The sequence below is a fragment of the Scardinius erythrophthalmus genome (assembly GCF_964197995.2).
Source record: "Scardinius erythrophthalmus genome assembly, chromosome: 18".
In the NCBI taxonomy this organism is placed as follows: domain Eukaryota; kingdom Metazoa; phylum Chordata; class Actinopteri; order Cypriniformes; family Leuciscidae; genus Scardinius; species Scardinius erythrophthalmus.
In genome coordinates this window covers 34,877,642-34,901,638 of record NC_138238.1, presented here as the reverse complement: position 1 = coordinate 34,901,638, position 23,997 = coordinate 34,877,642, and the positions used below count along the sequence as shown (strand labels likewise).

At 36.9% G+C, this 23,997-nt stretch overlaps 1 protein-coding gene across 1 annotated transcript in view; it reads right to left on the bottom strand.

Moving 5' to 3' along the window:
- LOC308706374 (uncharacterized protein) overlaps window positions 1-23,505 on the bottom strand; it is a gene marked incomplete at its 3' end in the record, with an annotated part of 43,545 nt that extends 20,040 nt beyond the window's left edge. Inside the window, exons 1-3 of the mRNA XM_081391968.1 lie at window positions 22,944-23,505; window positions 22,699-22,830; window positions 21,706-21,818 (exon numbers count right to left, since the gene is read on the bottom strand). Coding sequence (XP_081248094.1) covers window positions 21,706-21,818; window positions 22,699-22,830; window positions 22,944-23,361 — 663 coding nt within the window. The 5' untranslated portion in view covers window positions 23,362-23,505. The remainder of the gene's footprint in view (window positions 1-21,705; window positions 21,819-22,698; window positions 22,831-22,943) is intronic.
- Window positions 23,506-23,997: the final 492 nt, after the last annotated feature.

Here is a 23,997-nt window from a genome sequence, read left to right as displayed (position 1 = left end):
AAATCACTAGACTGAAGTTGCAAAACACCTCAATATAATAGGGCCCTGCGATTTCCGCGATGCAGAAAACACGGACGGAATCGCGGAATCCAGTCATAAAAATGGAATTTACTGTATAAAGCGCAATGTCACGGAATTTGTCAACTTTGATGAATTAAAAAGCAGGCCAGTACAAATCGAATTTCAAACCGCAAAAAGACTATTTAAAATTAAATGAATCCTGTGCGTCTCTAAATGAATTTAAGTGATTTAATTTAAACACAGGAGCACACGTGACGCTTGCGCTGTTTTCAGCCTCAGCCGCATCATTATATGAGGACATGATTGCATAAACATCTCCAGAGCCGCTTTGAGTAACTTCATGAGCTTTTTAACGCTTCAACTGAGGAAAGCTATCGTCATATCATAAACACAGAAACACAAAGATCTCCACCGCAACCATCAAAATAAAAGTTCAGGTTTTTTTTTTTTTCATAGGGCCCTAAAACATAATTTGTTAAACTATAAATAAATTGAATACGTTTTTAAGTCTTTAAGCAGTGTTTCCCACACATAGACTTATTTGTGGCTGTGCGCAACAGAATCAACACCGGCCGCCACATATTGCATTTTGTTATATAAAAAAAAAATGTTTTTTACACTATTTAAAAAACTCAGCGTATTCTTTTAGCTGCATTTCCTTTCCCTGCTCTCCCTCCATCTCTGTCACTCACGCGTCAATCTCTCATTTTTGGCAGCTGCCAAAGCCTTATTTGATCGGTGAGCGATGTAGATGACTGCTGCGCTTGCTATAGAGAGCCTAAGTCCCTCCCCTTCCGGTCGACCACCATGGGACCTTATTTCGGAAAAATATTGTATGGTAGTCAATGGCGAGAGACAACAAATATTTTGATCTCGTTTGAATTGTGCCCTGATTTACACATATGATGTTTGTCAATTTAAAAGATACATTTTAAAGTCAAGAAAGTCGCAGCTTGATGTAAAACTGCTGAGGTATAAGACTGTGAAAATACGTAATTAGAAAGACTACAAACCCAGAAGGCTCACATGCGACGTCATACCTTTTCTCTCAATGAATGAAGCTAACTTTACTGAAGCTAACGTCTGTCATTTTTTCTATAGTCTTACATTATAATCGTAACGTTACGCCGTCATGCCTGAGTGTTTTGAGCCAGAATACACACATACGAGCAACGGATCTTGTGACGTACATAATGGGAGACGAGAGATGTAGTTCATGGAGCGATTTTCACATAAAACTAAACGTTACTCTTCTGTTTTATGACAAACTGCAACTTTCTTGACTTTCATAATTACCTTTTAAATTGACAAACATCATATGTGTAGTTCAGGGCACAGTTCAGACGGAATAAAAAGATAAGTTCTCTCGCCATTGACTTCCATACATATTTTTTCCAAAGTAAGGTCCCATGAGCCGGAAGCGGAGGGGCGGGACTTAGGCTCTCTATAGGGCGAATATTAGGCTATTGAAAGAACGAGCAGAGAGAGAGGCCCGGTCACGCGTCTTCAAACTGTCTTGCTCTCTCTCGCTCCCTCACGCATATTAATCTAAATCAATTGAGAATTGACACAATGGTAAAAGATCGGAAGACCAAAGTTTCACGGAGCATTCGGATATTTTTTTTCCTGAATTACCGCTGGGTGTGAACTGTGCTAAAAAAAACAAAACAAAAAAAAAACACCTTTACGTTATCGTCTCTGAAAAGCGTTCTGCCCATTCAGATGACAAAAAACACTTTCATTAAACAAAACCTATCCAATGATGAAACGTTTTCGGTGTTGACAAATCTTGTGCGATGTCCTAACTGCCGGGATAATCACACAAAGCGTATAAGTCCACTAATGACACGTCCGATTCGCTAACTAATGACTCCTTTGAACCGATTCCATTTATATAACAAATCGGTAACACTTTACAATAAGGATCCCTTTATTAAACTAGTTAACTACATCAGTTAACATGAACTATTAATAAACTGCACTTCTACAGCATTTATTAATCTTTATTAATTTTAATTTCACCATTTACTATTAGGCTAGCCTACATTATTTAAATCAAAAGTTGTATTTTTTAACATTAGTTAGCCTAATGCACCGTGTGAAGTAACAAAAATACAGCTGTTCATTGTTTTTTCAACTAAGATTAACAAAGATGAATAAATACAGTAACAAATGTATTGCTCATGGTTCATGTTAGTTAGCCTAATACATTAAAGGGGTGGTTGAGTGTGATTTCACTTTTCTAACTTTAGTTAGTGTGTAATGTTGCTGTTTGAGCATAAACAACATCTGCAAAGTTACAACGCTCAAAGTTCAAAGCAAAGGAAGATATTTGCTTTTAAAGAAAAGGACTACAACAAACGGCTGGTTGGGACTACATGACATTCCTCTCGAGTTAGTGACATCACTAACCCTAGAATTTACATAAACCCCGCCCCCGGGAACACGCAGTCCATGTTGAGAAGAGGAAAAGTTGTTGTATAAGAGTATATTTGTGAGTCAGCTCAAACTTTAGCATCCATCTTTTCACATGCAATACAAAGTCACTCTGTGTGCATCTCACAACAGTGCATATATGAGCAATTTATAGATTTATCATGACAGAATATCCTAATTGAAGATAGTTAACTCCACATCAGCAACATAAATTCATCCACTAACCATTCAGAGATGTCCTGTTGCATTCTACATGTTGTCACTTCTTCTTGAGTCTCTCCATCCTTATCTGACTCCGTTTAACATTAAAGGCAGAACAGTTTCTGTCATTTTAGTGTGTCTGCGTGAGGTAATAGCAGCTGCTAACAGACGCGAGCTCTTGAAACCCCGCCCTCTGCAGCAGCTCATTTGCATTTAAAGGGCCAGGCACAAAACGGTGCGTTTTTGCTCACCCTCAAAAAGTGACAACTTTAACTTGCTATATAAAAATATCTGTGGGGTATTTTGCGCTAAAACTTCACACACACTCTGGGGACATCATAGATATATTTTACATCTTGTGAAAAAGGCATTATACCACCCCTTTAATGTTAACAAATCAAACCACATTTAACACCTCTGAAAATGAGAATGTAAGTGTGCTTACCCCATTTTTTTAGTATGAGTGGTCAGCAAGATTTAACCTTAATAAGCTACTGTATTTTTAGGTTATCTATATGACAATGTGTAGAACAATTACCAAAACAATCTTTTAGTTTAGACTGTTTGCGGCAAATGCAGTTGGGTTGTCAAGGACAAAACTCGAAATAAAGCTAAATAAAGCTTATCATAAATATGTTGTGTCACTTTTTTACTCTTACACTGAATGTTTGGATTTTGTGAAGGTGCGAATCATTTTAGATTCATATTTAATTTAATAAAGTTCTGTGTAACGAATTATTAACAAAGGAATTTTTGTATACATGCAAATTGTATAATATCCAAGGTAAACATTTCTAGTAATTGTACAGTTAATTCTCATACTGTATTTTCAGAAAGTTTTGGAATATGTATCCTCTCCCCAAATTTGTCACTAATAAAACACAAAAATGATTTAATGGGAAGGCTTATATTGACCGATTTAGATTTTGTTTAGTTTAGATTTACCTTGTAAATATATTTTTTGCCATTTTATTAAAAAGGTTACACTTACAACAACAAATACAATTTTAACAATAGGTCAAGTGTCTATCTTTGTAAAAAGTATACATTTTATCATACGTAATTCAAAAGGTAAGGATTCATTAGTTTGAATATTGGAACAAACACTATAATAACAGTTGATAATTCAATATACCTACTTTATTTGACAAAACATCCCATACTATGTTTAACATGCAAGCAGAGATTGGCAAACAAAAGCTTTTGATGTGGCGGGACTTTTTTTTTAACAGTAAAATCTTTATAATCTGTCCAAAACTAATCAACAAACTCTTGTCTAAACATTCATATTTCGTCTGTAACATTTTATGATATATTATATGTTTTTATTATTTTAACATGTTCATTTGCAGTTTAATACATTGCTTATACAAAGACATTTTATTTCAACATTTCAGTCGATTTATACTCATTTCAGTATAGCAATATAGTTTGGTAAAAGCTAAACTAGAAGATGTTCATGTAAAAATAATGTTTACTAATGTAAGTGCAAGTGAATGGCACAGATGCGTGCTGTTTACGTGCATGTGCCTTTCATTCATTCACACACAGACATGCGATTCATATTTAAACAGTCTTTTTGCGGTTTACAGACACTTCTTCATATCGCGATTAGAACAAAAGCACTTAATAATGAACTTACTATTCACAATCCTCAGCTGGATCTATTGATCCTTGAAGTGAAACTAAACCGGCACCTCTGAGGTAAATTTCCCAGGATAATTATTACGATAGTATTATTCCTCACAGCGTAGCAAGACGACGTAGAGTACATTAATCTGATTAATCTTGATGAGTTTTATCGAGTTGATGTGTCTCTTCGTTTCTCTTTTCACAGGTTTGCCTCAGATCATTTGCGTTTGAATAGCATGCACTCGCCGTGGGCGTAATCACATTAGCAGATGAGCTGAACTGAGAATGACTCACATCTCTCCTTTCATACAGATTACATAAACAGATTATTTGTTTTTTTATATAAATTACTTCATTTAAAAGAGAATTCAAGCTTTATAAAAGACATCTCTCGTGCCTGTGTGACTGAGTATTTGCTGAGTTAGTTCATTTTCAGACGCGTTTCAGAATGGACTTCACTGACAGAGAGAAGGCAGAACTCGCATAGTTTATTTTTCTTTATTTGGCAAAAAGCACAACACTTTGTTTTTATTGTGAGTATACACAAAAAATAGACACTTAACAGGATCGAATGATGTATAACACATGTAAGATCAAAATCGAGTATTTTGAGTCTCTGGCATGATTGCTGACCCCAGGGGGTTAAAGCATGTTAAAAAAAAGAGAAAAAAGAAAAAAAGAAAGAAAAGTGTATAGTTTAATACAGAGGTCTTCAACCCTGCTCCTGGGATCCACTGTCCTGCAGAGTTTAGCTCCAACCCTAACCAACCACACCTGAACCAGCTTATAAGATACAACTACATGCTGCCTTCCACAAGCAACAACCTCTGACGTAAACAGAGAAATTCAAAACATTTTGATGAAACATAAGACAGCAAATCGACTCATCATTCATGTGGGGAAGAATGATATCCATAAAGAGCAGTCAGAACAGCTTAAGAAGGATTTCAATGAACTTTTTGAAACACTCAAAAGACTGAAAGTACAAACATTCATCAGTGGACCACTTCCAGCTAGAGGAAGTAACAGGTTCTCACGGTTGCTTGGGCTTAATTCATGGCTGCAAAAAACATGTAATATAAAAGGAGTGAACTTCATAGACAACTTTAATCTTTTCTGGAATCAGAGGCCACTGTTTCAACAAAATGGCCATCTTCCAAACAAACTGGGTTCAAGAGTGCTAAAGGACAATATCCTTTTCTCCCTTCATCATCCTTCTGTCAATCCAATCAACCAGAATGGCACACACTCACCTGGACACAGTTTGAATGACCACAGGACTTCACTTCAGGACTTGAATGGACATGCGGCTGACACATCTCACAAAGACAATGATAACACCATGCAGCCAAAACAACTTCTGCTCACGGACACAACTTCAGCTAAGCCCTGCCCACTGAGCTCACCAGAGTCAGACTGTGACATATTAGAAATGTCACAAGATTCAGCTCCCAAGGACAGCATATTACAGCCTCGAATAACAACAGATTCAGCACCCAAGAATGACCAGGGAAGCCAGGACAGCATATTACAGCCTCCAATAACAACAGATTCAGCACCCAAGAATGACCAGGGAAGCCAGGACAGTACATTACAGCCACCAGTAACAACAGATTCAGCACCCAAACACGACCAGGAAAGCCAAGACAGCATATTACAGCCTCCATTAAAGGTCCCATGACATGCTATTTTTTGTAGGCTTTAATATAGGCCTTAGTGGTCCCTAGTACTGTATCTGAAATCTCTTTTCAAAAATTCAGTCTCAGTGCATTATAGCCACTATAAGCCAGTCCCAGAATGAGCTTCCTTCAGACAGGCCGTTTCGGTGTCTGTAGCTTTAAATGTTAATGAGGAGGAGAAAGGCGGCGCAAGGTGGAGGGTGGGTGTGGCCTTGACCATCTGCGGCAACGGTAGACCATGCATGTTTACATTGGATATATTGCAATGGCACGGAGACACGCAGTCGTTCAAGCATTTCAGTTTGACCCAGAATCTGATCCGGATGGAGAAGCAACGGATGAAGAAGTTGCAACTCAGCGGCTCCAGCAGGACATTTCCGAATGGTTAGTTTAAAATATTATGTCGGGATACGGTACTTTATTCGGATGGTTTACAGTTATTATCATGTAGCTAACGCTAACCTACTGTTGCCTTTTCATGAGAGATCTGTAACATCTGTAATTTATCTTATTACAATTACATCATCAAGCTCTGCGATCTTGAAATGCGGATATCGCGCGCGCCGTATAACCAACAGGAAAACGGTTATCCAAATAACAAAGAAGTGTACAACACTCGCGTTACAGTGTGTGTATTCACACATAAACTGCATAGCTGCATAGCTAATGTGACAGCCACATTCTACTTGTAACAGTCTAGGCAAACATAAACAGTAAAGCAACACACTTATATATCATTAGTTGACTTACTGTTCCGAGGTGTGTAGCTGAGCCAAAGAGAGTGATCCAGACTTTAGTTTCAGACGTTCAGCAAGCCCAGCTCTGTATTGACCCTTTCGTGTTCATTTGTACATCCAATTATTGAGCAATTGTTATGCTTCGCTCGCTCAAAAGCCATGATATCTCTCGTGGACAAACTAAAATCGCGCGCGCGCGTTCCTACTTCCTTCCTAGCTCATTTTCTCATGGGCGAGAAATATTCTCTGGGCGGGCAAAGCAGAGACAGGGGAGGTAACATTCCTCCTTATAACGTCACAAGGAGGAGATTCAAGATCAGCGCGATTGAGCTTCCATTTTCTCAAAGGCAGAGAAAGATAGCAAAAGCTCGATTTACACCGATTGAAATTTCTAGAAACTTGGGGACCATATACAGGCTAGGGGAACTCATATTAATGTTAAAAAACCTCAGAAAGTGAAAATTTCATGTCATGGGACCTTTAACACCACAGCCACTCTCACCGCTATCACTATCTCCTACATCCCCATGTGTTTCTCAGAGAAAATGGAAAAACTAGTGTATGCTGGAAACCAATTCGCTGGAAGCCCCCAGATATCAACCAGAAAAACATCACTACCACCAAAGTCTATGAGCGCAGCTCGCCCTCTCCCCCCTCCACCTTGGAGAAACTCAACAGCAGTGCAAATTATGAAAAGACAATGCAGAAAATCAGAGCGCATGTGGCGAAAGACAAAACTTGTAATCCACTATAACATCTATAGAGACACCGTTCCTGCTTTCAATATGGAACTAGGCAAAGTTAGACAGACTTTCTTCTCCAATATCATAAACAGAAACCTAAATACTCGAAATCTCTTCGCTACTGTCGACAGACTAACAAATCCCCCAAGCCAGATTCCCAGTGAAATGCTCTCCGAAAGCAAGTGTAGTGAGTTTGCTACCTTTTTCTCTGAGAAAATCAATAATATTAGAAAGGTGATCAGCACATCCTTGAGTTGCGCTGGGGTCAGTCAGATCAGACTACAACCTGAGAAAGTAGTTACTATGTCTGATTTTGAAGAAATTGATGGCAAAATTCTGAAAGAAACCGTTCAGCACCTTAAAACATCAACCTGCGCCCTTGACACACTTCCCACATCTTTTTTTAAAAGTGTGTTAGACTGTTTAGAAGCAGATCTCCTAGAAGTGGTAAATGCCTCACTTTTCTATGGAAGTTTTCCAAACTCCCTTAAAACTGCTGTTGTCAAACCCCTCCTGAAAAAGAGCAATCTGGATAAGACTATATTAAGCAACTATAGACCGATCTCAAATCTTCCTTTCACAGGCAAAATCATTGAAAAAGTTGTCTTCAACCAGCTGAACAAATTCTTAAACTCAAATGGATACTTTGATAATTTTCAATCTGGCTTCCGATCGCATCACAGCACAGAGACGGCGCTCATTAAGATAATAAACGATATTCGCTTAAATACGGATTCAGGCAAATTATCAGTGCTGGTTCTACTCGACCTCAGTGCTGCAGTTGACACTGTCGATCACAAAATACTTGTAGACAGGCTGGAAAACTGGGTGGGGTTTTCTGGGACAGTTCTAAAATGGTTCAGGTCATACTTAGATGGGAGAGGTTATTATGCGAGTATAGGTGACCATAAATCTGAGTGGACGCCCATGACATGCGGAGTCCCTCAAGGCTCAATTCTTGCGCCACTCCTGTTCAACCTGTACATGCTCCCAATGAGCCAAATAATGAGAAAGAACCAAATCTCTTACCACAGCTATGCAGACGACACACAGATCTACTTAGCCCTATCGCCTAATGATTACAGCCCCATTGACTCCCTGTGCCAATGCATTGATGGAGTCAACAGCTGGATGTGTCAAAACTTTCTACAGTTAAACAAAGACAAAACTGAAGTCATTGTGTTTGGAAACAAAGATGAAGTTCAAGGTGAACGCATACATTCACTCTAAAGGTCAAACAACTAAAAATCAGGTCAAGAATCTTGGTGTGTCTTTAGAGTCAGACCTTAGTTTCAAGTCATGTCAAAGCAATAACTAAATCAGCATACTATCATCTGAAAAATATTGCAAGAATTAGATGCTTTGTTTCCAGTCAAGACTTAAAAAAACTAGTGCATGCTTTCATCACCAGCAGGGTGGATTATTGTAATGGACTCCTAACTGGCCTTCCCAAAAAGACCATAAGACATTTGCAGCTCATACAGAACGCTGCAGCCAGGATTCTTAGCAGAACCAGAAAATATGATCATATCACACCAGTACTCAGGTCATTACACTGGCTGCCAGTTACTTATAGGATTGATTTTAAAGTATTATTACTAGTATATAAATCATTTAATGGCCTAGGACCTCAATACATTGCAGATATGCTCACGGAATACAAACCCAACAGATCACTCAGATCATTAGGATCACATCAGCTAGAAGTTCCAAGAGTTCACTCTAAGCAAGGAGAGTCTGCTTTTAGCTATTATGCCAGCCGCAGCTGGAACCAGCTTCCAGAGGAAATCAGATGTGCTCCTACATTAGTCACATTCAAATACAGACTCAAAACACATCTGTTTAACTTTGCATTTAATGAATGAGCACTGTGTCACTGTTTGTCCGACTGTTTATACTGTGTCTTATTTTAGTCTTTATTCTAAACTGTTTTAATTATTTTTAGTTCTTTCTCGTTTCTTTATTTTAAACTGTATATTCTTATTTCTTCTGATTATTTTTAATAGTATGTAAAGCACTTTGAATTACCATTGTTTATGAAATGTGCTATATAAATAAACTTGACTTGCCTTGCCTTGCCTTGCCTTATAAAGCACTTCAGGATCACTTGAAAATACACATGTAGGTGAGCGGAAGCAGGTTGGAAATAAACATTGCAGGACAGTGGGTCCCCAGAAGCAGGGTTGAAGATCTCTGGTTTAAAGGGATAGTTCACCCCAAAATTTCAACTGTCATTTACTCACCATCATGTTGTTCCAAACCTTTTGTCCATCTTCAGAACACAAATTAATATATTTATAACGAAATCTGTAAGATTTCTATCCCTCCATTGACAGTCTAAGCAACTACCACTTTGACGTTTGAAAAAGTTCATAAAGAGATTGTAAACTAATCTAGGGCTGAACGATTAATTGCATTTGCGATATCGCGGTTTGATGAAGTGCAAAGCTGCGATTACACTCTGGTCACGTGACACGCAAGTGTAAACCAGTCTTACAGATGAAGCATCAACTTGGCACGCTACACATATAGGCCTGGCATAGGCTACAGGAAATAACAGTTTGTTTAATTTATGTGATATTCTGTTATAGATTCTCTCCAACGATTCTGTATCGATTAAGATCATTTCAGATTTATGTCTGAGCTTAGTTTTAAACAGAGATACGTGATGACGCTACGTGTGCTTTATAAACAACCGTATTCTGCTTGCTTCTAATTCCTTTGTCCCACACACGACACCACTCGAACCTTCCAAAAAAAAAAAAAAAATCATTTATAAAGTTCGGAAAAGTTGAAGCGAATTACAAGAACATTTGCGTGCTTCATTGCACAAGATATGAGATACGCGCGCTTTGCTTGATGTTACTTTTGTAGTGCGCGGTCTCGCCCGTCGGTATTTTACTTACAAATGCTCTACGAAGGCATCATGTGTCTTTTGGAATGAATTTGTCTTTTACAAATATGAAAATCACAGACAGAAGCTGCTTTTAAATTTCAAATACTCACGCACGCTTTTGCGAAGAGCGCTCGAGCATGCGGCTGTGAGCGACTCCGTCTACGTGGTTAAGTACTTGCATCTCAAAATGCTTTCATGACGCAAAATTAATGTGACAGTCAGTTATATCTTAAGTTATCAAACAGACAGGACAAACCACATCTTATAATTTCAAAAGAGATGAAAACGACAGCCTACTCTTAAATACTGAAAGCACTTTGTTTATTGCTTGTAATATTGTTTTTCTCTCTTTGTTATTTGTTTTGAAGCTATATTAGTTAAACTTATTTACATGTAATTGTAATAATTTAGTTTTTTAATGTGTAATTATTTATAAAAGCAGGCTTACTTATAATTACATACGTAATTATTTTAAGTTTTATTAAGATCAATTAATAAGAAAAAAATTAGATCGGCTCTAGAGCCCGACCGATATATCGGCAGGCCGATATTAGGCATTTTCAAAACTATCGGTATCGGCATTTATAACGGCCGATAAATTAATATTTCAAAAATAAAATAAAAACGGACGAAACACCCTTCAACCATGTTATGAGGGTTGCCGTTGTATAGTTTGTCCACCAGAGGGCACTCTACACCGTCCCTGTTGGCAACACTCGTGCCACACGTGCCACACATTCTGCAACCTGCTGATCCAGCCAGAGTCGGGCAGAGAGAACCGCGAGTGAGATCAGCAGTGAATTGTGTTCATGGTGAGTTGGTAACGACTCACGAGACATACATTGCTTGAATAACAATTAAAAGAACATCCCTATCAGTTCTCTTAACTCAAATAAGGATGACAAAATTCGTGACTCATGTCCAGTTTTGCTGCGGTTAAATAAGCCGAGAGTGAAGCGGAACAACGCGACGTAGGCTATATTCACATAAAATGTTAACACTGCAGTTCACAAAAGTTCATAATGTGCATGTGCTTTAATGCTTTGTCGGTTAAACATTTAATTTTAAATGCTGATGCGCTGTTCTAACGTGTGCGTTTCTCAGCGCGTACATGTGAAGCTCACATGCACTAAAAGCCTTTCTAGTACCAGCGCCTGGATACTGGACTAAGTTATCTTTCGAGTATTATTGTGCTAATACTGTTAAATACACACAAGATTTACATAAACAATGTCGGTTGTCCGCTTGTCAAATGCGTGTACATTAGACGTGTCGTGCTCAGCTCTTAAAGAGACAGTAGCAAATGTAAACACATTGCCGCTTGTCCTTAAAGGGATAGTTCACCCAATAATAAAAATGATCTCATTATTTACAGGCACTCTAATGTTGTTCCAACTGTATTAATTTCCTTCTAATATTTTTCTAATATTAATAGTTTGAAGAATGTGGGTAACCAAACAGTAGCTGGTCCCCATTGACTTCCAAAGGAGAAAAATATACTATGGAAGTCATTGGGGTACATCAACTGTTTGGTTACCCACATTCATCCAAATAACTTATTTTCAACAGAAGAAAAAAACAACTTGAGAGAGTAAATTATGACAATTTGAATTTGTTGTCAATTTGAATGTGAAATTGTTGTTTTTGTTCAAAGGACTAAACGTTTAGTCTTAAAAAAAAATCTTAAGTTTGTATTTTTATACATTTTATTTATCAGAACTTTAATATATTTTGATGTTCCTCTGTTCTGTTGTGACAATACAAGAAACAAGTTTCTTTTTAAAATGCATTATCATATTAGTTTAGTTAAAACTCATAAATAACTACAAATAACTAATGTTAGGGAAATTTGTTAATGTTTTGTTGCGCGTTTCTGAAAAAAAAAAAAATATATATATATCGTCCGATATATCGGAATATCGGATTTTAAAACCAACAAATATTTGTACCGGTATCAGCCTTTATCAAAATCCTTTATCAGTCGGGCTCTAGTACCCATCAAAAGTTTGTACACACCAATTGTAAAGTGTGTCCAAACTTACTGTACTATAATACACATAAATAATATTGCTACTGTATTATAATATACACATAAATAATATCGGCCGATATATCGGTATCTGGCTTTTTTTATCGGTATCGGCGCCCAAAAATCCATATCGGTCGGGCTCTAATCGGCTCATGAGGTGCCTAAAGATTTCCTTCCCTATTTTACAATGATTTATTGCTCGCTTTTGTTGAATAATAGAAAAGATAAAGAGCTTAAGTAATCTCATATTAAATCGCAATATTGGTAAAACTAAATCGCAATTAGATTATTTTACAAAATCGTTCAGCCCTAAACTAATTATATGAATCAAGCTTTTGAGACAAGTTTGCTTTATATGACAAACAGATTTAATATAGCCTTAAAAAAAAAAAAAAAAAAAAAAAAACATTCAATGCACACATCAGTTATGGTGAACGGATGCTCAAGCATGCTTGCGTGAGGTGCAAAAACCAATGAGGTTCATTCTTGTGTTTTACGCAGTACATTGAAGCTTACGCAAGAAACAATAAGGTTTGTTCTCTCACATCAAGCAATACGGTTCAGCTTCCGTTTATGTTCTCTGATCAATGTTTATATGTGGATAAAAGCCTAAATTCAATCGGTTCGTCATATAAAGTGATCGTGTCTCTTCAGAGTAAAAAAAACGCGTCATAAGAGGAAAAACATGTCACATTTATACGTAAATTCTGACCCACGTTCCTTTAAGAAAAGGCAATGAATGAATAAACGATAAAAAAAAAAACTCTGAGGAAATGTAGGAATTAGGTTCAACTGAAACAAGGAACAATGGTGTGAAATGTATGATGAAAATTGACTAGTAATTTCGCCAAGCAAATACCAAGAAATAGGTTGCAGCAGTTTGTCTTTCGACTACACTTGCAAAATCTGCGATGGTTCTGAGCTCTAATAGCTTCAGCGTTGGCGACTTTTTATAGTACAAAATCGCTGTGAATCAAAAGGAGATGCAGTCTTTCGACAGACCCTCCAATCATCACGCAGTAGCCCGGAGTCCAGGCCAGCCCACTCCTCCATTCACCCCCAGAGACGCTGAGCGTCCGTGGGCGGGACATAAATCGCAGCATTTATCCAATCACCGTCTAGTTTCAAAGCACTGAAAAAAAAAAAAAAAAGTTCAAAGCAGCCCCATTGAAGTCAATGGACGCTAGGCTTCAACAGGCAAATGCACTGTGACGCTACGGGAATGTATGAGAAGGAAATCGAGTCAGCAAACCTGCTATATGTAGCCAATTTTGAACGAACTTGTCTTTGAGATGAACATGTTCGGACGCATTTTTAGTCAAAATGTTAACACAATAGTGACCATACATTTTTTGACAATACTATAATAAGCTGAGCTTCCCTTGCAGTCTTAAAGAAATCCCCACTGATCTACAGGCATATAGAAGATAATGCGAGACTGCATATGCCCTCTACCAAAAAAAAAAAAAAAAAACCTGGAGGTTATTCATGTTTGGACCTTAAACCATTAGATACTTTGATTTAATTTCTCTCTTCGTATTACTGAATGACAGGACACTACAGACACGAGAGTTATATTTTCTTATCTCACGTAAAGACGGTGAACTGGAGCGCCCCGATCACCACTGTGGAAGAGAAGGTTTCCCCTCCATACTAGATGCCACCAACTTGTTACAGGGTCATTTGTTCGAGACTCCTATCTTGGAAGCACAATATGTTTGTCAGGTTTTTTTATATTTTCTTTACTTGTGTATTGTTTTTCCAGGGGCTGTGCCTCTCCTTTAGATTTCAAAGTTATATTGAACAGACATGACAAATAATGAAGTAAAAAGTAAATTATTTCAATGTGAATGGTTTGCTTAACCCATTTAAAAGGAAAGAAATCTGAAGCAAAATGAAAAAAGAAAAAGCTCATATTGTACATCTACAAGAGACACATGCGAGTAACATTGAGCATGAAAAACAAAGAATGGGATTCACTCAGATCTATTACTCATATCATATAGGGCATAGGAGAGGAGTTATTTTGATATCCCATAAGGTTATTTTTGAAAAATATGCTGATTAAAAGGGTCGATATATTTTTGTTCATGGAATGATGAATGGAACACGTTACTTTAACATTCATGCCCCACCTGGTAGTAATGTTACCTTTTTTTTTTTTATGTTTTCAGATTATGTCCTCTGAAACACAAGGTGCATTGATTTGTGAAGGTGATTTAAATGTATGTTTATAGCCTAAGCTTGACTACTCAAAAAAAAAAAAAACAAAAAAAAAAACCCTTTTTCTAAACCCATCCATCAGAAAATTAACACGTTGATGAATGATATTTGCTTAATTGATGTATGGACAGACCTATATCCAAATACTAAGGATTATACACATTTTTCTCCCCCACATAAATAATCTAAATAATAGGATAGATTACCACCTCATGTTTAATAGAGATAGGACCAGGGTGACAATGCGATATTGGAACGACGAAAATCAGTGATCATGCCCCAATCTACTCTGATTTATTATATAGTTTTACTAAGGATACTTTGTGGAAATTTTACTTGAATCTTAGTGATCCCTCTTTTAAAATATAAATTAAAAACTTCTAAATTTATATTCATTCTTATTTAGAAACTAATGATAATGAAGTTGTCACATGCCCAACGTTGTGGGATGCTGCAAAAGTAGTATTAAGAGGTCAAATTATAGCACTAGCCTCACTTGATTACTAGGCTGCATAAATTAGGTTAGCTGGAACCGGGAACACTTCCTATAACACCTGATGTACTCGTTACATCAGAAGAATGGCATCAACGCTAATGTTGGTTTTTCTGCTTATTCCGAGGTTTACTGTAATCAGCTGGATCCGTGCCGTATCCAGATCAGATGGATGACCTGAACCTAGACATGACCACAATGCATCCCTGAAGTGTCAGCAGAGATCTACCGTAGTCTAAACTAGACTCTCCCATGTGAAGGCCTCATTGGCACGACAGCCATCGGCACTGATCCTCAAACTCGTCTCCATACCGGCGTCGGCGTGACTCCAACCTGATGGAACTGGATAATCATCTGATTGTTCTAAACCAATCTGACTGACCTATAATGCTGCCTGAATCATAATCAAACACCGTTCGTTGACCAGAGGAGAACTGAGCGACTGAGCCTGGGTTCTCCCAAGGTTTTTTTCTCCATTCTGCCACCTGATGGAATTTTGGTTCTTTGCCACTGTCGCGTTTTTCCACCTTTGTTCCCATTCGCTTTGGCTTGCTTAGTTGGGGACATTAAATTTAACATTTAATTCAATATTCAACAATAATATTAATCTGCCTGCATTGACACTATTATACAAGAACTGAACTGGACAATGACATCACGGTTTACTCCAGAGCGGCTATATAATAAATATAAATATGAATACACTACTGGTCAAAAGTTTTAGATCAGTAAGATTTTTAATGTTTTTAAAAGTAGTATCTTCTGCTCACCAAGGCTGTATTTACTATTTATTTGATTAAAAATACAAACAAAAAGTCATTGTGAAATATTACAATTTAAAACAGCTGTTTTCTATGTGAATATATAGTTAAGGGTATTTTTTTCCTGTGATCAAAGCTGAATTTTCAGCATCATTACTCCAGTCTTCAGTGTCACATGATCCTTCAGAAATCATTCTAATATGATGATTTGATGCTCAAGAAACATTTAGGATTATTATCAATGTTGAAAACAGTTTTTTACATTTTTATTTCATGATGCTATGAATAGAAAGTTCAAAACAGCATTTCTGAAATAGAAAGCTTTTGTAAAATTAAACACTATCCTTCAAAAGTTTGGGGTCAGTAAGAATTTTAAAGGGGTCATGACATGACACCAAATTTGCCTTGATCTTTTGGTATATGAGGTCTTCGTACCGTTAAAACTTCCTGCAAGTTTCATAGCTTAAGACATCCTCCCCATTATAAACGAAGCATTTATTTAATCAAGCTCTGATTACAGCTCGTTGGGGATCCATGGTAAGAAGTGACGTCACAGTACGAAGTGACGTACCAGTCCTTTACATATGACCGCCTCCAGCGCAAGACAACTACGCCTCATTTCGCATCATCGCATCGTTGTCACCTCACAGGTGTTCAGTTGACGTGCAGTGAGTGTCTGTGTACAGAAGATCGCGATGACGCAGATGTGCTGTTCCTGGCTGTGGACAAACAAAATGTTTGAATACGCTGCCGAACGATCCAGATGTCAGGGAAAAATGGATGCAGTTTATTTTTGGCGGACGTCCCAGTCACGGCAGTGTTAATTTAAGCGTGTGTTCTCTACATTTCAAGGATGACTGTTTTGAGAACAAATTGCAGTATGATGCTGGCTTTGCCAGAAAACCTTTGCTTAAAGATCAGGCCGTGCCGACTGTTCAGGGTCCCAACGACGCCGCAAACTGTAAGTAATGTATTTGATCTTAAAACTACTTTTAGCCAATGACGTTAGCCAATCATAATAGTGGGCGTTAACACTGAACTCTTAAAAGGGAAACACCACCAAAACAGACTGTTTGAATCAGAGGATGAGAAACAGGGTGGGAAAAGGTCATAAATCACTACAGTTTTAACGTTTTTTTTGTCCAAAAAAACTATAATAATACTATAATTGCACTAAAGGAAACATAAAACAAAAACAAAAACCATGTCATGACCCCTTTAATTAAATTTTTTGGGGAAAGAAATAAAATAAATCAATGCTTTTATTCATCGAGGATAAGTTAAACTGATCAAGTTACAGTAAAGACATTTATAATGTTAGAAAATATTCTATTTTAAATAAATGCTGTTCTTTTGAACTTTCTATTCAAAGAATTTTGAAAGAAAATTGTACACAACTGTTTTCAACATTGAAAATAATAATGAATGTTTTTTGAGCATAAAATCATCATATTAGAATGATTTCTGAAGGATCGCGTGACACTGAAGACTGGAGTAATGTCGAAAATTCAGCTTTCATCTGAGGAATAAATTACATTTTAAAATATATTAAAATAGAAAAGTAATTTTAAATTGTCATAATTTCACAATATTACTGTTTTTTTATATTGTTTTTATCAAATAAATGCAGCCTTGGTGAGCATAAGAGACTTTTAAAAACATAAAACCTTACCGATATAAAACTTTTGACCAGTGTGTGTATATTATATTATATTATATTATATTATATTATATTATATTATATTATATTATATTATAATATATTATATTATATTATATTGAAAACAAAAATGAAACTCAACTTAAGCTGGACACTGAAGCTACTTTCTTCTGGAAAGAAACTTTTTGCATTATTTTCCTGTTATCTCTGTAAAGCTGCTTCGAAACAATCTGTATTGTAAAAAGCGCTATATAAATGTGACAACTTAAAGAACATTCAACAACAGGAGTTAAAAATTACAGCATCAATTAAAGTTATTAGAAAAAGAAAAAGATCAAGCAAAACCACAAAATACTACAACAAATTTAAAAAGAGAAACGAAATTAATACGCTGTATACTCATGAAATGGAGAAATGGAATGGTTTTCTAGGCAAAAATATTATGAAAATGCATCAATTTATGAAAATGTTGGCATGGAAATTAAGAAAACAAGCAGATTAAACAAAACCAGGGATCTATTACCAATACAATACAAACAAGAACATTCAAGATGTTTTTGAAAGGTTTTATTTAAAAAAATATATATATATATTCTAAAATGCACGAAGATAGAAACCAGGAGATAGATTGTTTTTTAGATACGTTGGAGTTACCCACCCTTACTGATGAGCAAAATCAAACACTGCTGGCAGAAATAACAGCAAATGAAGTAAAAGGGGCTATTACTAAATTAAAGTCTAATAAATCCCCAGGACCAGATGAATTTACTGGGGAGTGGTATAGAGCAGGGGTTTTCAAAGTGTGGGGCGAGCCTCCCCAGGGGGGTACCAGAGCATGCCAGGGGAGACGCGGAGAGTGGTAAATTATAAAAAAAATTATAAAAATTATAGCCTAATAATTAAAAAAAAGTTAAATTGTTATTCTAAAAAATGAGGCCTTGAATACACTGCAGGTCTTGATGCCCAATTCTGATTTGTTACCTTTATCCGATTTTTTTTGGACCGTCTGTTTACACGTTCTTTCAGCTGTATCCGATTTATGCATTTACACTTGCCATACTATCTGAAACATTGCGCATGCTTAAAAGGTTAACTTCTAAACAACAGGTTTACTGTGTCGCATAAGATGGCTTTCTGCTGCTTGCAAACGGACTCTTTTGTGGAGAAATCTTAATCACTGAAGCTGTCAATCACTTCAGCACAAGCTCACTGAGTTATGCACTTCTGCAAATTCTGTTATAAATCAATGAAGCTGGCTACACTGCACAATGAATCTCTTTGGCTATGTTCACACAGTCAGTCCAAATCCGATTATTTGTGTATGTGATTGGAATCTGATCTGACAACCTTGCTTCTGCAGTGACTTCATGTTTCTACTGTATAACAACATCTGACGTTAAGTTGTGGCGCGAGAAAGTCACAAACCATGCGAAATCCGATTAGAGCGATCAGACTGAAACGGCTTTCCAGAAATACTATTTGAACAGGATTTCAAACCACATATGAATGTAGCTCGAAACGTATTCACATTTTATGTGATTTTTTTTTTTTGCCGTTCACATGTGCTAAATGTGATCTCAATTGGATGTGCACAAAAATCTGATTTGGTCTGACAGTCTGAACGCAACCTTATTGACACTGCGTTTACACTTTGTTGGTTATAAAAAAAAAAAAAAAATCATTTGCTAGTGTCCTAGGGGTGTGACGAGACACTTATCTCACGAGATCAAGACAAGAGATTGGGTTCACAAGAACGAGACAAGCTTTTTGCACAATATTTTATAGAAATCCTCAATGACAGTTCATGCATTTTGAACTGTTTTAACTAGGGCTGGGCGATATATCACATGACACTGTTATGCGCATCTTGTCAGTAAAGCCGGTTCCTTTAGTAGTAAATCGCCATCACCTGCTTTCAGATGGAGCGGCATCTACTACACAGAGCCGTAGTTAACTGACAAGCTGAGCCATATCGCATTATCACGGACGTATCGCCTGCGATAATTAATGCGATATGGCTCAGCTTGTCAGTGAACTACGGCTCTGTGTAGTAAATGCCGCTCCATCTGAAAGCAGATGATGCTTTCTAATCGGATTTCGCATGGCCCAGCCCTAGTTTATGAGCATGAGTATGAATGATCAAATGCATGAAAGAAAACAATATACAAGCACTGTAAAAGGTTTTGCCACAAATTCAACTGACTGGCTTTTCTCCTATATGATTTCACATGAGTCTCTTCAGATCTTACTGTACATGAATTGTGAGCTTTCAGAACTTCTAATCAAGGCTGTGTGTGACCTCCTGATTGAACTCCTTTCCACAAATTGGACATAGAAATAAAAACTGTATAAATAACAAAAATAACAGTTCTTTTAATCTTAAGTGCAAACAATAAGTGCAAGTGCAACCATAAGCAAAGTACTATAGCGCACAGACACAATTGCAGTTTTATTTTGCTACGAGATCTCGCCAGACTAAAACGTGATGAGATTTCTCACTCGTTTCACCCCTAGTGCGTGCAGAAGAGTCAGTGAGCTCAAAGCTGGTTGAAAATCAGCAGCAACATTTTAACACAACCCTGTTTGGAAGACTATGGAGAGATTCTGTTTTTCAACAAACAGGAAAAAGCCTCTTGGCCTTAATCATAATCGTAATATTTTCGTTGTTTAAAGGAAAACTACCATCATCATTGGAGTACCTCAACCATCAATTCAATGCAACGATTATCTTTGTTGTAAGGGTGGGTAACTAATGTTGAAATGTGACTAATATAAAAAAAAAAAGTATTTTTTTTACTTAGAGTATGTTTTTAGTTCATAAAGTTTTTTTTAGTGGATAAATACTATAAAGCTAAATGATTTTTTAAAATGTGTTATATTTGAGCAATTCCAGCACTATGGACGCATGCCATTTTGCAGACCAGGAAAAACCTAGTCTAAAGTCAGTGGCGCGTTCAGATGCTATTTTAAGGGCTCATGCTTAAAATGCTCATGTACAGAGCGTGCATACACTTTGCTTCTCATCTAGACATATCATACGCAAACCATACATAATTACAAGGAAAAATATTCCACACGAGGGAAATCATTGTGGCGTCCATGAAGATGTGAAAAAAATAGGCATAAATCTAGCTTACACATTTACCCAAATTATTATACGCCTGTTTAACTGAAGCTTATTTGGGAGGGTTTCTCCATCCCCATACAATGTCACTTGTTTTACGGCCCTGACAAGAACGGTCTCCTAGGCTGTGAACAGCTCCTGCCTTGCGCCTGGCAAATCCGTCGTTATAATAGCGATCCGTCATGGAACAAGCGCACCTGCGAGGTGACGCTCTGATTGGTTTATTTCACATTACGCCCAAACCACACCTATGAATAATGAAGCTACTTCAGACCAACCCATTTTAGATTTTCATCGGGGCGCAAGAGTCATTTATATTGCCCGTATTATAGCAACAACGCCCAAGAGCCGCCCACAAAGTTACTTGCGTTTCGCATTTGATAATTGCTTTTCAGATCGTTAAAATAGGGACCCATATCTACATGCAGAAACTTAAAGGAACACTCCGACTTTTTGGGACTTTAGCTTATTCACAGTATCCCCCAGAGTTAGATAAGTCCATCCACACCTTTTTCATTTCTGTGCGTTCTGTAAGTGTTATTTGACGCACCCACCGCTAGCCTAGCTTAGCACAAAGACTGGATGTAAATGGATAAGGTAGCATACTAATCCCAATAAGTGACAAAATAATGCAAACATTTTCCTATTTACATGTGGTGATCTGTATAGTCACAGCGTGTACAAATAACAAGGCTATATGAGACAGAGACCATTTTTAATCGTATAAATACTGGGAACTATATTCTCACTAGGCGTAGGAGCACAGCTACTTGGGCAGAGTGGGTGCATCAAATAACACTTACAGAACGCACAGAAATGAAAAAGGTATGTATGGGCTTATCTAACTCTGGGGGATACTGTGAATAAGCTAAAGTCCCAAAAAGTCGGAGTGTTCCTTTAAAGGGATAGATATATACAATTTAATGAACTAAAATGTCCTGTATGGAAATGACCTTTAAAAAAAAAAAAAAAAAAAAAAAAAAAAAAAAAGGGAATAAACCAGTCTGTCAAGGTGACAAATGATAAATATGTAGCATGACATCTAGGCTACTGTTAAGAGAATATCTTACCCAGTTTTGAGCAAAGCACTCTTTGAAAGGGATTCCCAGTAGCATTGATGGCCCATGATTCCTTTTGATGCACTGACACTGCTTTTGTGAGGGTGAATCAGTCCATTTTGTTTCTGAAAAGATACGTTGAAAATGGGTTACAAAAAATGTTTGATGTTGATAATACACTAAAGCACATTCACACACAATAGTTACTGCAAATTAATGCAAAACTAAATTACATATCTAAATAGACTGCAATAACCATTTTTATAGAATGTTTTTTGTAAATTGCTCATTTTATGTACTGACCAGTTGTTCAGCAGCAAACAGCAAACTAAACAGAATTTGCCTCTTTAAATATTCATGAACTTTGTGTTTCAGTAATAGAGTGAAAAATTAAAACGTCACAATGAAGGAAGCCATATAGTACTAATTGTAGCCTAGTGAATTACCGAGTTTCTTCCGGTTTTTGCACTTTTTGACCTCATTTAAAAGCATAAACTTTAACAATTATAAAAAAATAAAAGCAAAATATCAGGGGCGCAGGAAGTAGGGGTGCTGTTTTCACAGGATTGTATATTCAACAGACTGGAGTAGTTAATGATGCTGAAAATTCTAGTTTCCATCACAGAAATAAATTAATTATATTAAAAGTAATAGAAAACCATTTTAAATTGTAATAATATTTCAAAATATTAATGTTTTTTTCTGTATTTTTTTATCAAATAAATGTAGGCTTGATAAGCAAAAGAGACTTCTTTCAAAAACATTAAAAATAGAAAGTAAAATACAAAAATACACAGTAAAGCCTGCGACTAATTGGCTCTATTTGTATTAAATTCTGCATTGTCTCTGTTAAGATGGGCTTATGTTAATACATTTTATTATTATTTGTTAATAATATAAATACAAACACATTCACTTTGTGTCTGTGGTGACAATTTATTCATGATTCGATTTCCTTTCGCCTCTTTATAGCTCAGAGTGAATATTCCCAGGTAGCCTACTTACCGTTACTGATAACCAAGCGTGGATTTGAGTGCAGAGTCATGGAAAACTTGATCATGAGGACTTCACTGCCACAATGAAACACTGGTTGATTGACGTCAGACACCGCGACTCCGTCCAAATCCCACTGATGACCTTGATGAAAGAATAAGCGGGTTTTATACGTAGTAGTTAGTTAGTATTAAAATATACCTTTAAAAAAAAATGACACACGAACTTAAGTGCTAAGTACTAGCTCAACATCTTACTTTTTAAGGATCGCCAGGTCACTGGTCCCGTGAGAAGTTCTTTAAACACGTCATTTTGTGTGGGAATTGGTCCATTTCGGTTTGAGTCCGCATTCCCCCAACTGTGATCCGCCAAACATGCATGGCATTTGAAAGTGAATTCGGTCATTGAGTCTTCTGCCGATTCGCTTGAAGGCGTTGAATTTTTTAGATAAAGTTCACAGTCATCTTCACGTGCATCAGCAGTTCTCAAGTACAACCTCTCCACGTCTGCGGGAGACTGCTGTGCTTTTTGGAGCGACTCATTGACTCGATTTGTATCAATTTTCGCATCGTCTCTGTTAAGATGGGCTACTGTTATTACAAATTCCCAATTTATCAATAATGCTATCATTAACATCTGAACTTTCATGTTCAACATAATTTCAAGGCCGTGCATGCAAACGACACGTCATACCCAGATCAAATTTTGGGGGGGAATTGCAAACCTCTGGCGTGAACGACAATGCCTCGCAACCAGTAGGCCTACGGGGAGTCGGCTGGTCCAATTAATGCGCTGCGCAGACCAATCAGCGCTTGCCGTGACGCGATGCATGTCGGCTACTAGATAAAAAAAAAAAAAAAAAATCTATCAGTTACAATCTATTTTCATTTAATTATATTTAATCAAAAACGGTCAACTTAAATTTGCTGTTATAATACGAGAATATTGTATCGATCCTTTTCAGATTTCCAGGTTTCTCGGAAACAGAAGTCATCATAGTTGGGTAGGCTACTTTTATAGCATGAGAGGATACATTAAATATATATTTTTGTGGTCCCATTTGCTCATACAGCAAAGGAAAAATTCCACAATAGTGTTTTCACAACTTTCAAAAAGAGGGGAAATATAGAGAGAGTTTTAAAACGCGGCAGTCAGAAGGATATTTACCATCACCCTCACAGCTGCGTTAACTATTTTTTGTAATTTGATGCAAAAGTAATATAATACAAAGTGTGGATAGTGTTATAAATGTAGCCTACATAATTTTTTTTTTTTTTTTTTTTTTTAAATGAAAGAAGAAAACTTTGGAGG